This window comes from Zootermopsis nevadensis, unplaced genomic scaffold, assembly GCF_977971745.1.
Source record: "Zootermopsis nevadensis isolate Lab colony 2312 unplaced genomic scaffold, Znev_1.0 Znev_ptg000029l, whole genome shotgun sequence".
NCBI lineage: Eukaryota > Metazoa > Arthropoda > Insecta > Blattodea > Termopsidae > Zootermopsis > Zootermopsis nevadensis.
Genome location: NW_028259161.1, coordinates 12,415,399 through 12,430,946, shown reverse-complemented (window position 1 = coordinate 12,430,946; position 15,548 = coordinate 12,415,399). Strand labels below are relative to the sequence as shown.

Below are 15,548 nucleotides of genomic sequence, written 5' to 3'. Positions count from 1 at the left end.
GTTTAATAACCCTTATAATCAACCTTTCAATAAAGTCCGTAGTTACTTTAACTGCGAGAATAAATATACTTGTAATGATGCCCAATTCTGATTGAACCGGGAACCCAGCCTTGTCGTCAGCTGACTGAACATATGTACATAGGTTTCCAAAGCGGGCTGTCTCTTCAGGTTTCTCGATCAAAATTGGTTATGCATTTCTTAACTTTCTCATGTGTATTACATTGTCCGACAATCTTAGTCTATTAATATTCGGAAAAGAGTACACATTGTCGACAATTTCTTTAAGAAATTTTCTCCAGCTTCCGTTACTCCATCTTTGTTAGGTACAAACAACAATTTATGTTCTTATATTAGAGTAAGAGACAGCTTTAGATCCATACAAAACAACAGGTAAAATTATAGTTTCGTATAGTTATAATATTCAGTTTTATAGATAAGAGACGACAACATAAAATATTTTAAACTGAATTGTAGCATCCAGTACGATCGAGTAAAGAGTTACAGTGTCAGAATGTCGTTCATTGGAAAATAAACTGGTCGAATCGCAACATTGTTTTCTATTTTATGATCAGCACAGTATCTTATGACTTCTAATCTCACAGCCTGAGTGAAATTAGAGATTAAATAGTGAGAGTATTCCAGTGGCATCCACATTTTTGTAGTATTTGGTCCTGTGATCTAAATATTTGTAAGAAACTATTGCAGGGCATTTTCTTAAGTCTAACCTATACAGGAATATTTAGAAACATTTCGAAAGTATCCACGTTATCGATGTGAAGTGAGGAAATTCGGTTGATACGGTAATGAAAGCTTCGTCACACCATGTGACCGGATAGTTAGCAATTAGACAGTCAGAAACTCAGAACTTCAACAGTGTTAGTAGCTATGAGAAGTGGAAGAAATGAGTAAAGAATTCTACCCGGTAGACAGCAATAAAATTAGAAATCTGTCTGTCTGTACTGTTCAGTTATACCGAGATTGTGTATTTTGTTACGACGTTTTTTAAAACATTATGATTTTGTGTTAACATTGTTTTATCGCCCAGAACAAGTTGACTGCATCCAGAAAGACGCTAGAAATAGATTTTGTCAGAATATTCGTTTAAAATTAAAGCTTTCAACATTCCAATACATTCCCGTACATAAACACTAAGCAAACCATGGATGTTTCAAGGCAACAGTCAAGACGTGGACTGTGACGCTACCTTGGGCTGCAAAATACACCCTTGCTCAAGGAAATCAGACAGCAGTTATTCCCAAAATAAACTGCAGTGTGAACTTTACGCCTGCGAGAAAAGGATCTCCTGTCTTCTCTTAGTCCATAGGTTTTTCCGATGAAACGATGACAAGACAAGACAAGACAAGACAAGACGCAGACGTAGGTATGTTTAAAATCCGCCAAGATGTGACAATGTGACCGAATATTAATATACATTCTAGCCTGATCATGCCTACTAAGCAGAAACAGAGAATATTAAATGAGTAAAAAGGCGTGACTCAGTGAAGTATGGTAAATATTTTTTTCCAAATTCGTTATTAGCGTTCTGCATACCTCACGGCCTTCACGTTGGCTTAGCAGGTGTGAATCTGTTGTTACAACGCTAACAGCACTGCATATTTCACATTGCAAAGTCATAAATTATTTTCTTTGTGTTTAATTAAATATTTTATAAATACAAATTAATTCAAATAAAAGTTGTAGATGTTAATGAACTCTATATTATATCATGCGCTATTTTGTGGGATAATTTTTTTGTTTTCGACGAACGTTTTATTTAATTTTCATATAAAATCGACATGAATCAAAATTAAATTCGTTTGTTTACTATGTGTTCCCCATATCAGATTTCATGGAAATCCATTCAACAGCCTTAGAGACCTCAGAGTTACGCGTACGTTTTATGGACTCCATACAAAGAGTTCACAGAAGACTAGCGTTATAGTTCGTACTTATCATACACTAGCTGGGTATATTACATACAAGTATTTTAAAGAAAAAACCCACCAAAATCGTATTCACCCTGTCCATCAAATTAAATCGAAAAATACGTTGCTGGTATACCTAAACGCATATTTAAAGTTTAAACTGCACTGCATGGAGGGAGATAAGATACACACAATTTTTAAACATTATTCTATTAATTTACGCATTTCCACGAAGTCTGCTTCTTCAGCTACATTAGAAGTACACAGTGCTTACTATCTGTTGAAATATCTCTCCTTTGGTAGCCGTGTATTTTGCAATGTTACATCACTGTCACTGGCAAGTATAAATAAATGTACATTTTTCAAGACAAACATAATGTTCGCGAAAACGATTAACAGAAGCGACACGAATTATATGAACAAATATGCGAGCGCCTGGCCGCTTAGCAATCCTCAACCCACCTGTGTCATTTAGGTTGCCAGCTCGTTCGGCGTTTCATCACACCTCTGAGAACCATGAATGATGTTTACTTATTTTTCTGTCAGCTTACGTATACACACTGTGTTTCAAATACAGGTATTTACATTTTTGCTTGTTATTAGCATTGGATTGATGTTATATTAAATTTCCGAACCGCTTCTGATTTTTTTATAATGCGTGAATATGTATGCGGTAATAATGTACATGCATATACGCAACAAGCTGACAAGCGGGAAGAAAATACCGACATTCGTTATTAAATTAATATTTCTATTAGCTGAATGTGGCAAAGGACTTTGGTCGTTTAACATACATGGCACTGTTTTGTACACGCGTTGATAAATGCATAAATTTACTTTGAAATTGTGTCGAAGATTTACTGTGGTTATTGCGACACAAATCAGTAACTTACACTTAACTAGGATATATTTGATGTAACACTAGTGCATGAAAATTAATTTCTGACAAAACTGAAGTGATCTACACGTACGAAGGTGGGTGACGCAGAAAAAGATAGAGAAAGAGATATATATGCAAGTGGCGTCTGTTTTACGCTCAAGTAACAGAATACGTTATACGCTAACTATCGTAAGTTCATTGGCTTATAAAGCCATGTATGACATTACATGCACAAAAGCGTCCAAATCTCGGGTGCCGTCATTCATTTTGATCACTTTAAGAAAAATTTAATTCCTCAAATGGCAAAATGCATGTTTACTGGATGATATTTCAGGTTCTTACGGCGCCGAGTACGAAGATCGCTGTCCCCTGGGATGTTGTGTCGTGTAGTCTGGTAGAAGTTTATTGACGCTTACTGCTCCTATCATCGTCATGATGATGGATGTAGCCCACGTCGGTAAACTTCTACCAGCATATACGGCGTAACATCCCACAAGTCAGTGCTTTTATTTTCGTTGTTTTTAGATTATTTAGTAGCATTAATTAAAAATGGGTTAGCGTGCCCAAAAATAATGCTTATCTGTTAATTCACATTTGTGTTAATGGTTTATATTATAAAACTATTTGGAAAAGTATTTGTAGTATGCAATATTAGGCACATTGTCACTTTGATTTTATCAATTATTAAAACATAGAAAACCGCGTCATTGGTTGTGATACGTAAACATATCAAGATTAACATTGAATTCTTTATAAACTTATGCACGTCAAAACTCGTTACCACCTTACTTATTTCATTTTAAAGTGGAATCAATTTGTATTCTTCAAATTTACAAACATATCGTTTACAGCTTTAATAAATGCATATTGGAAACGCAATGGATTTTATACATCACGATTTTCCAACATGTTATGTCATTTCATGTCTGTATACAATTATTCTGTTTGCTAAAACTTTATTACTGGCAGTGACCTCTGCGGTACATTTCACCGAAATCAACATGTTTGCAATTTTTAGGGCATGCTTTTGTGTATTTTTTGTGGTAGTAAAAACAAGCTACTATCCTGTACAGTGTAAATTTTATTCCCGAATGACAGTTATCCACAGCTTTCGATTACTTCGGTCCTCTCATTTGCTGTCATCCTTAAGATAGGCATACATTAACTGATTTATTTTCTCGTTTCAGCTCATACTGCGGGTTTATCGCCATCATCTACGCGTAGTTCAGACAAAGCAGCTATACCTCAGGACACCACAGCCGACGTTGCAGACTTGGTTGAGCAGCCGGAGAAAGAACCACTGGAAGTTATCGACATACATAACGAAGATGAACTTACTTTGACCGAAAAACCGAACGAATCCGCATCAGAGCTGAACGGTACAGTAAAAGCCGACGATGACGATTCTGGCAAATTGATCGCCGCTGCCACTGGAGCACTCGCTGTCATAAGCGTTGCTGCCACAGTGGCCGCTGTGACCACTAACGACGAAGAGAACAAAAAGCCAGCCGAAGAAACCAAGGTCATTGCAGAAAGCGGCAGTACGAATGTTTCCACTCTGAAAATACCTGCGAACAGCAACGCAGACAATGTAGAAGTTACTGAAGACCGCGATGCTAAGTCGCCGAAGTTAGTTAAGTCGGAAGACGAAGTGGTCTTTGTACAGGCTGTCAGTGGAGAAAATGATTCTGCACCTCTAACAGAAGAAGCAACTATATTCAGCGAGGAACCTCCGAGCGAATCAGTGCCTGATAACAAACTATCCACTGCCATATCGGAAGAAATCCCAGAACAGGGTCGCAGAGCAACAAGTGCCTCACAAATTGTTGTCAATGAGGACTTCGGCGGCTCAAGACCAACAAGTGCCGTTGCTGAGGGGACCATTCCACCTAGTGCCTCACCAACCAAAGAAGAGTCAGTACCTGAACAACAGCAACACGAGGAAACTAGTATGTTACCTAGTGGGACACCACCTACAAGAAGCAGGCCTCAGAGTGGTACGGAGGAACGTAGTCGTCCCGTTAGTGCCACAGAATCGAACAAGGAAGCAAGCAGACAAATAAATTCTGCAGAATTTTCAAAAGAGAATAGAGAAATTTCTGAAAACAACACCGTTGAAATCAGTGAAGCTGCAGAAGTTGGCAACCAAGTCACCACTGCCGAAGGCGCAGACAGACCAACCAGTGGTGTCCAGGGTAGTGAACAGCCTGTAAGTGCTACAGGTTCTGTCAAAGAGGACGTAAGTACACCACAAAGTGTTGCCGAATCCAACGAAGGGCAAAAAAGTGGATCAGCAGAATCTGCAGTGGATAATTTCGACGTTTCAGAGGAGGTAAATGAAATTCGTCCAGTTAGTATTGCTGTTTCGATGAAAGAAGAAAGTAGCCGACCAGTTAGTGTCTTAGAATTAACAACGCAGGAAAGAAGTAGGCCTGCAAGTTCGGCAGTGGATAACATCGAAGTGTCTGAAGAACCGGCAGACAGTCGGCCAGCAAGCGCTGTAAAATCAGTTACACAAGAAGAAAATGTTGCATCAGAAAACGAAGAACTGGCGATAGAACCTGGAGAAAGTCCGCCAATTAATGCTGATGAAGTAGAAGATGGTGAACGTGAGTCCAAAATTTCAGGAGTTGATTACGTAGAAACTGCAGATAGTCGGCCTGTTAGTGTTATAGAATCTGGCAAAGAAAGCGAAACGCGATCAGTGAATGCTGCACAACCCTCTAAAGAAGAAGAAGAAGAAGAAAACCCTGATGTACCAGAAGAACCTACAGCAATTTCGCCACTGGTCGCAAATGAATCAGTAGCTGTTGGAAGCCGGTCCGAGAATTTAGAAATTAACACAGTACAAAACCCTAAAGAAACTGAAACATGTCTGCCTGTTGTTGTTTCGGAATCTACCAAAGAGGATGTAAGTCAATCAGGAAGTATAATAGAACCGAATGAGGAAAAGGAAAGTTGGCCAGTTCACTCTACAACAGACAACACTAAATTATCAGAAGAACCTACAAGAAACGGAACGGTTAATACCATTTCAGAACCAACCAAAGAAGACAGAAGTCAGCCAATAAGTATAATAGAACCTGCTATGGAAGGTGGGCCAATTTATTCTTCAACAGACGACGTTGAATTATCAGAACAAACAGGAAATGGAATAGTTAGTGCTGTTTTCAGACATCCAACTAGTACTATTGCAACAGATAAAGAGGAAAATGGACCAGAAAATCCTATAAACTCCGCAAAATATGAAGGAAGCAGGCAAACTTCTGTTGTAGATAATGAAGTTTCAAAAACGCCATCAGAATGTCAGCCGGTTTTTGACTCAGCTCAAGGAGAGATGAGTAATGCAGTTTGTGTTAAAGCACTAACAGAGGAAGCCGAAATTAGGCCAGCAACTGCTTCAGAATCAGTGAAAGAGGATGGAATTGAATCAGCGGGTTCTACTGAAGGAAACGCAGACATTACTGAAGAGAGATCAGAAAACCAACTACTTAACGCTGAATGCCTCGGAAATGGGGAAGGAAATCGTCCTGTTAGTGCTGTCACTTCAGAAGTAGAAACGATGTATAGACCAACAAGTCCTATAGTAAAAGAAGAATTTTCTGTTGAACGTGGAGAGAGTCGAGTTTCAGCCAAAGAAGACAGCAGACCAGGCAGCGCCAAAGAATATGCGAAAGAAGGAATTGGGGCAATTGGTGATGTTGAAAGTACCAAGGAGGATGAAAACAGATCGGAAACTGAAGCAACCAAAGAAGATGAAGAAGAAAGCAATCTCCATAGTGCTACCGGTCTGACACAAGGGGAAGAAGGCGGACTAATACATACAGCAGAACTAGCCAAAGAAGAAGCAAGCAGGCCAAATGATGATGCAGTTTTGGTGAGGGATGAAGGTACTACACAAGCGACTGATGCAGAATCGATCAAAGACGAAGCGACTGAGCAAGTTTCCACTAACGGCGAAGTAGATTTAGCCAAAGAGGAAGCTGGTATGCAAATGGTTGCTGCAGATTCTGGAAACGAAGAAGAAACTAATCAAGGAAATACTGCAGAATCAATCAGTGAATTAAGCAGACCAGTAAGCTTGTCTGATTCAACCAAAGACGAACGGAGCAGGGCACAAAACGTTGCAGCAGATGACACAGGTCCTACACAAACATCACAAAGTCGATCTGTTAGTGCTTCTGGTTCAATCATAGAAGAAAATTCTGTTACAGAAAATGTAGAGAATTCTGCAGAATCAACTAGAAACAAGCCTCTGAGTGCCACAGAATCGATAAAAGAAGGAAGCCAAACAGTCAGCTCTGCAGACGTTAAACGATCTTCAACTGAAGAGCAATCAGTGCCTGGCGTGGAAGACGAAAGCGAAGAAGTAGCTCCAGAACCGATAGATGTCCAAATCGCGGAACATGAGATCGGAAAGACGACGAGAAGTCCGTCGAGTGCGGCTCCTTCAGCCGACACCCAGGAACGAACAGAAGACGGGAGATCCACAGCCGAGGTAGGCAATGATAGCGGACCTCCAAGTGCTTTGCTGTCCATTGGTGCGGAATCAGAGACCACCAAGGAAGCCAGTGAACAAGGACTGTTGTCCAGTGGCGTAGGAGGAACAACCGAAGGGGTTGAATCGCCTACGTCAACCCATACCGATGATATTCCTTCATTGACAGTGACTGAGACTGTTGACGATCCTGGGAGTGACGGTGAAGCTGGTCCATCTGTATCGGAGAATAAGCCTGGAGAGGACGAAAAGAGGGCAGTAACCGAAGGTGCAGATGATAAAATGACAGTTGTGGATGAGACGCAGGCGCAGAATACAGCTGCTACAATGATTCAAGCATCTTTTAGAGGTTATCAGACGAGACAGGCTTTGAGTAAAGCTGCGGAAAAAGACGAGGTAAACAGTGTATTCCACGACGTACTACTGTTTTTAGTTTGGAATAAGCCATTTGAAAGGCAGTGGTAATTATGTGTCTTATTGATCAATATCCAGTTGCCTTATTTGCAAAATCATTTTATTATTATTGTTATGTTCTCACAACTAAAGAATATTTAGTTTTGTAATCACCGTTACTGAGTGAAATTAGTAACTGGTGTGTGAAGGAAGAACCAGTTATTTAAATTACCTTTCAACTAATTTAAACAAATATTTAAGAACGCAAATTAATCCTCGTTAATACAGGACCTTGTAATCGTGTTTTACTGAAACGAGAAAGTTGGTACAGCGACCGCTGATTTTAGTTCCTCCATTTAGTATTTATCAGCCGTTGTCCACGGGTCAGAAGTAACTCCTTTGCTGGTCTGTTTACTCTAAACGTCGTCTCATGTAAAAGAGTGATAAAAAGTCATGCAACCCATTCCTAACACATTTTGTTTTTGCCAAGAAATAAATTACACTGAGATGAGAAAACAAGAAACAAAGTTTTAAATGTCTTAAATATCCACCACGTTCATTCTGTTCCTCATGTTCTACACAGCCGATGAAGAGATTCTGTGGCTGGCGAGATATTTTCGATTTCTTGGTACAAGAGAATCGGAAAATGTATCCTTTACACATATTCTCGTAAGTTAAGAACGAACGATATGCCACGTAGTGTTCAACAATTAAAACTCCTTGTACTTGTGGAAAAGACATCCTTGAACTTCGACTGTTGAAAGACAACTGACACACTGGCGCGAGCAGGTTGCATGACTTTTCAATCACTCTGAATGGACTGTATAACTATCGATGTGTATGTACATATTTCATCATATATTTGCTTGCTTCTCGTTCAGAATTAGCGGCTGTCTTCGTGCAGCCTGAATATCGCTTTCTGTGATAACCTACTGACATTGAGGCCTATTGTTAACACATTACTGTACTGTGGTAATATACAAAATTCGGACATTTCAACAAGATATATATGTGTATCATGGTATCGTAATGTCTCTACGGTAAACATTTATAAACTGGAGGCATGTGAATGACATTTATTCCAACCCTCGCTCATCGCGGAGGGCAATTTTTTGTGACTTAGAAGTTAATAGCCAAACTTCATTTGTGTTTGCATCTTATGAGGAGCTTCAATTTATTCCTTAAAATAGATCTTGGCCAGTCCTGAAGTTCTCATCTTTTCAGAATTCAAACACATAAACGTCGAACAAATTATGTCTTAAAGTTTAGAAATAATTTTAAATCTCGAATTATAAGTTTCTCATACACAAGGCAGTAATTGTAATGCACAAGTAAAGCAGTAGAAAACATTAATAATAATAATAATAATTTAAAGATGTATTTTTTTTATCTTGTGGGACAGGTTCCACAGTCAGTGATGTCCCATGACTTCCTGTTCGGTCCTGAGGTACAGCCGTCGCTTGCAGTTGAGGACTCAACAGTCGACGGCACTCCCAGAGACCAAGAGACGGAGGAAAGACAACAAGAAGCTGACAACGAGCTAATGGAGTTGCAGAAACCACAAGAATGTGATGAATTTCGTGCGCCACCAAAAGACGCCTCTGACGATTTAACAGGTGCAGACTCGTCGATGTCCACCGCGGCGACAAAGATTCAGGCTGGGGTACGAGGTTTTCTGGCAAGGCGTCACGTTCATAATATGATAGCCAGCAATTCTACAACAGCGCCATCCATTGGCGACAGCCAGCAATCTCTTAGAGATACGATTACATCTCAGGAAATGGAAGATGAAGGTGTCCATGTTTCCGGTTCAATGGAGACAGAAGTACAGAAACAGCATCCGTTTTCCATGGACGAAGAGATTTCTCAGTCTCAGGAAAATACAACGACGACTAAAAATGTTAAGATTGAGAATGGGTTATCTTTAGACAGTCACATGAAGGAGAAGGCTCAGAGAACTGCGGTAACTAAGTCAGCTATCTCTCTGCATCTGGACGGACCGGTGAACGAAGACGAGGACCGAAACGTGTGGCAGACTTTACAGCAAGAGGAGCTGGATGACGCAGCAACCAAGATACAGTCCAGCTATCGCGGATATCGGATGAGACGAAGTCTGAAGAGGGAGGACGCTGTTCAGATGACTACCACCAGCACCAGCTCTAATACTGCGTCTAGTGACGTCATTCCGAACCCCATGAGGCACACTGGAGAGTTTCACGACATGATGGTACTCCCACCGTCTCCAGAAGAGGATATCAATGACACAAGTACGTCAGGTCCAAGGCCCACACAAGAAGTTTAAGTTATGACGAAATCTTCATGACCTTCTTATGGAGTGATCGCCATAATAAAACAATATTTTATTACAACTAAATTCCGGTATTTGGCTGGGTAATCGGACGGTGGTGATTAGTGTTGCATTTCCAAAGGTACGTGCAAATGTTCATTAAACGTAAATCGTTTCCGAATTATAACCTTTCAGGAGAAAATGTGAGAAAATGCCTCTGCTTCATTACACTTAATACACTTGCTTGGAAAAAGGCAATGATAATTATTCTCAAATTGGTTGCAGTCAAAAGTCAGGTATCTGTCCTGCAGATGAAGCTGTTAAATATTTTGCATTTAATTAATGTCTCTATTATACTTGACTTGTTTTGTGTACTTTCACTTTCCTGTTCGAAACCAGTCATAGCACATTACATTACCCATCTTAAGTAAAATATATAATCCAGGAACCGTTATACAGTATAGCCGAATTGAAGTAGTTAATTTCGTTACTATAAACTCGTCTATGTTACACTATCCCAGATGAGATGCCCACTGTTTACATTCCCAGAGTTTTAAATTTAATTTCTACTGTTGGCAACTCAACTTCCGATTTACGTATACTGGATTTGATTATTCAAAGCGAGAGTGGCCAAATTTATCCATAAAAGTCTTCTGAAGGTTTCGTCGTAACATCTCCCACTGTTCACCACGTATTGTATTATGAAATGAACATTTAGAAAGGCAAGCCTTAACTTGTGAATGGGTTACTGAGTTTTGTCTTTGAGTGTTTTATATGGGGGTCATTTGCTAATTGCAGAGTCCTTCTAGTGTAAGACTAGTGTATGTAAACAGACAAACCTTAAGGTACGTACGTGTGTGCATAATTAGTTAGTTTAGTAGTGCACGTATAAATTGTAACAGCATGCATTTCCAATATCATTAATTTATATCACGTGTCTCATATATGCCGCTTGCTTAAAGAGAACTGAAGGAACCTGCTGTGAACATATCGATTATGGCATCGCATCGTTTAATCTGAAAATATTTTTATCTCAATTTTAAAAAATTAAATTATAAATTGTATTTCTCGATGTCGTTGACCGCGTGGTCTACGGCATGGGTCTTTGCCGCTCAAATACTAGGATTGTGGGTTCGAATCTCACCCAACCCAATGCCAAAAAATGTTCAAAAAGTTGGCAGAAAGGTCAAGGTTATAGACGGGGGGGGGGGGGGGGGCAGACGATGCTGAAGCACTTCGGTCGTAAAGTGTGTCAACGGTCTTTGAAATGACAGCACGCACAATTCCTAACTCACCTCCAGACAGTGTCGTCCTTATTATTAAACAGCGTTATGACATGCTCTCAGATAATGTTTGGTACAAGGACGTATCTCACCAAGCTGAGATACAGTTTGTTCTTATACCTATGTTGTATTCAGGCGCATATAGTCAAAGACGCTGGCGTGGCTTGAACCCAACAACAAACAAACCTTTGGGTAAGACTACCTTGTACTTACAAAATTCACGTTCTGTTTGTGTCAAATAGTTTACAGGGACAGTTGCTGGGTCTCAACGAACCTATCAGTTTACTATGAAAAAAGTGCGTAGCAAATATAGACCCAGTTCATCCATTTCTATTGGAGCAGAGAGGACATTCTTGATATATGTAAAATGTGAAGCACCAACCAAATTTCAACCTTTTAATATAAATTTAAATACAAACAGGAGAAAATTCTTTATTTCATATTTTCCCGTCGCACATTATCGTCTACTGAGTTCACCGGAAACAGGCCTCATACAAATAACCAAGATCGATTCAGAAAGTGTAACCGAGGCCTTGCGCGGCCGGCTATTCTGATGTTCCTCATACAAAATACTGAGGTGGTGTTTGAACGTTGATAACTGCAGCTCTTATTCTAAGCTGAAACTATAAACCTGTCTTCATCATTAGACTCTAAATTCACTGAAGCATACAGAGCTAGAAGATAAAATCAGGACGACATAGGCTGCGTTCAAGGCTTCACATTATCTGAAGTTTTTCAATTAACTTAATAAACATACCGCAGTTATCACAGCTGTGACGTAATGAATAATACCAAGAAACGTTCAAGCCCACTGAAGTGAGGGGTTTTACACTCTCACAAGCGATAGTTGTCTGATACGGACTGCAGCAGAAATACACACGTTCATAAACATTTCCAACATATCGATATAAACTTAAATTTAAAGTTGGAAATAATTTTAGAACGACAGTCTTTTGAATTATTACAATAGTTTGACGCAGATAGCAGGTAAATATGGATTCTGACTTCATGTGTGTGTGTAAACTACAACGTTCTAACCTGTATATGGAACCTTCGTGTTATTACGAGAATGGGGCTGCGCATAAAATCGGTTTTCATCAAACCTCGCCGAAGTGTCTAGTTAGTAGTAAGGACACACTTGGGTCGCGAGGACACGGTAAGCTCTTACATGTGTTTACAATGGCATAAAATCCAATCTGCATCGCATCTGTTACGACTGTTGCATCTTCAGAGAATATTTTTACCTAAGAATGCTTTGAAAGGCTTACATTAAGAAGTCCTCTGAAAGTCTGCTTACAAATACTATAATACCCTTAGAAAATTAACTTTAGAAAGACGTCAGAAATTTGTAGAAAATTAATAATAAAGTTAGAACATAGCATGTATGCACTATAAAGTATGTACTTCGTACGAAGAGGGCTCTAATTCCAATTCTCATCTGTAACGAGACGGAAGGCGGGCATTAAAACGCGCGTATTTAACAGAATATTAATAATTCTAGTGTTTTCCCGTCCTTGTCGCTTTCGGCCATTGTGAAGCCGAGGTGGCCTAAAAGACGCCCGATAGAAAGCGGAAAGTTAACTGTTTACTGAAACCTGTTGAGGATTAATCAGGCTAAATGTACCCTAAGGGAAACTTTCCAAATAAAACTGTTTATATACTTCGGCAACATAATCCTCCAGACAGAGTAAAACCGCGGCACGAACTTCACAATTTTAAGAGGATGAGACGAACAGAGAATGAAGAAAGAATGGAGCAGAAGAGAAATGCACGCAGACATATTGTTGCTAAGCAGGTGGAAAACCTATGTGTAAAAAATGAGATAATATTAAAACTGATTTTAAGAAAATAGGTTCAAGAGAGTGGGTTGGATTTTTTCGAATATTGATAGGAACCGGTGACGGGCTGTTGTAAACACTGCAATTAACATTCGAGTTTCATAAAATACAGGGAATTTAATGACTAGCTGAGTTACTGCAAGGTTTTCAAGAAGGAAAATAATTAGACTGTTTTCCTCCAGATAATTGACATTTGTATTTCTTATACCCCATCTTCTTCATTGCGAACAATATTCTGCGTGGGGCCTTCCATTCGTTTCTTCTAAAGAGCAGCAAACAGGAAGTTAAAAAAATATTTAAAACAATTACGATCCTATTGGCCCAGTAGAAATAATATAGGCCGTAAACCGTGGAATTCAGGACATCTGTATCATTATTTATGGGCCCAGGCCTCGTGTTTTTGCTGAAATGTAAATACATTACCGGATTCTTGCGGTTATTTGAAGGTTGTTTGTTTGCGGATCAAGGATCGCTGCTGCGTAGAGACTGGGCGGATGCTGAATAGCTTTCGACACATTCCATAGGGGCTAGGCTAAGAAAGGCACATCTGAGAAGGAATGATAAAGGTGAAAAATTCTAAACAAAGACTAATTTAAGTCGTGTCACAAAACACATTTACGTTATTAACCTTTTAAAGCACAGCGATTAACCTACTACATGCACCGCTTGTATCAGCATCCAGTAACTGCAATTTGTGGACAGAATATTTTTATGGATTCGAATGATTCTCGGAAAAAACAGCAACAATCAATTGTCCCTTGTGTTGGAGACTTGTGTTTCTTTGAGGCAGAAATTTTATTTTCAAACATTATTTAAACGAGCTGCGGTTTCAAAGGGTTAAAACATTACAAAGGACTCGAATGTGAGGATAAAGTGCGTTGCATTTCAGAACAACGTACGTTACATTGGTTACACAGCGTTACATCTGAAGTCATTGAAAAAAAGCTTTGATACGGATTTAATGATCATCCTACCTTGCAGGCCTAGTAACCAGGATGGACAAGCACTTTCAGAGCTTGTGGAAAGATTTATATAAACCTTGTCCTAAAAATGTGGGGAAACAATCATACGTGTTTCTAGTTGTCTCCTAATCGAATCCGTTGAACACATCACTAAATATGACATTTTTGTGACACGCTTCGGTATAGGAATCGACTTCGCTTAATTGGGGGTCAATCAATACGATCATCGCGATAATATCTGACACCACATATGGCATTTCGCTGCTTGAAATCCCCTGTGAATACGCCGTGTTGTGATGACATTGTTCGTCTTGTATTCTCACAAGAACTTGCCGACCTTGCTAGCATGTGGATGCTAATTATTACTCTTGGTTCTGGTCCAATCATCAGGTGCTCGAAATCACGTGGTCACAGCATCCAGTACGCCTTTACAGTCAGACGATGACGTCACACCAGCAGCTGGTAACAAGGAAACGGATATGACGGAGTCGAAGCAAGGCGGTGAAGCCAAGATGGACGAGACAGCAACAGTTAGTGAAGCAGAAGCTGCGACGAGGATTAAAGCATCTCACCATGGTTTCGAAACGCGTCAAGATATCAAGACAGCCAATTTAGCGGCATCTAAGATTCAGGCTGGATTCAGAGGTTATAAAGTTCGTAAACAGTTACGGGAACATACCGAGGAGGATAATAAGAATGGACCACGAAGCCAGGGTTCTCTCTCACAGTCTTCTAACCAGGAGGAGGAAGAGGAGGAGGTGAGGGCGACAAATGGAACTCCAGCAGGCGACATTGAAGATAAATCAGCAACAATGATCCAGGCAGGTGTGAGAGGCTATCTGGTGAGAAAGAGGCGACAGGCTGAAAGTGATGCTGCTGTCAAAATACAGGCAGGTTTCCGTGGCTACCAAGCGCGCCGCGAGGTGAAGGCAAGGCAGCAGCAGCAGCAGCAACAACAACAGAAAAAGTGAGGCAGCAGATGATTTATATTCTTAACGGAGTGCTCCCTTTTCTTGTGATTCTGTGCAAAGACAAATGACTACAAAGCTTTCTAGGTAAAAATTTCTACGGTGGGTGGAACATTGCAAATTAGCTTCATTCAATAAGTTTTCAAAGAAGTTAGAAGTTGAATGCAAATGTGTTGCTTCCGGTTTATGCTTTCATCTATGTAGGCTATAAAGTAAGTGTGCTAATCTTGGTCAATTGGCAGATAAATGGAGCAACACCTGTAAATAAAGCTTTCGGCCTCCTTCAAGCTCATATCGCCGCAAAATGATATTAACATACACAATACAACACACTATACGAAGCGTTGCTCAGTAGGAATGCGTGAACATCAGAAGTGGGGACCATTTGGCACATTAAGTCATTTAATTAACATGGCCTTCTAGAGTTCCCGCTTTGGGTGTTGAACAGTTCATACACTTTTGAAAGAGCCCTGATTTCAATATAAATTACTGTCACTTTTTAATAGGTGCGTGT

At 39.8% G+C, this 15,548-nt stretch overlaps 1 protein-coding gene across 3 annotated transcripts in view; it reads left to right on the top strand.

Annotated features, from left to right (window-relative positions):
- The window catches only part of LOC110831421 (uncharacterized), a 50,120-nt gene that overhangs the window by 32,059 nt on the left and 2,513 nt on the right, over positions 1-15,548 (top strand). For 2 of the 3 annotated variants that reach the window (XM_087358175.1, XM_022067392.2), the window contains 3 exons: positions 3,993-7,699; positions 9,099-9,963; positions 14,457-15,033. In XM_087358175.1, the coding sequence (XP_087214301.1) occupies positions 3,993-7,699; positions 9,099-9,963; positions 14,457-15,033 (5,149 nt within the window). The remainder of the gene's footprint in view (positions 1-3,992; positions 7,700-9,098; positions 9,964-14,456; positions 15,034-15,548) is intronic. The other variant, XM_087358176.1, reaches the window with a different exon arrangement.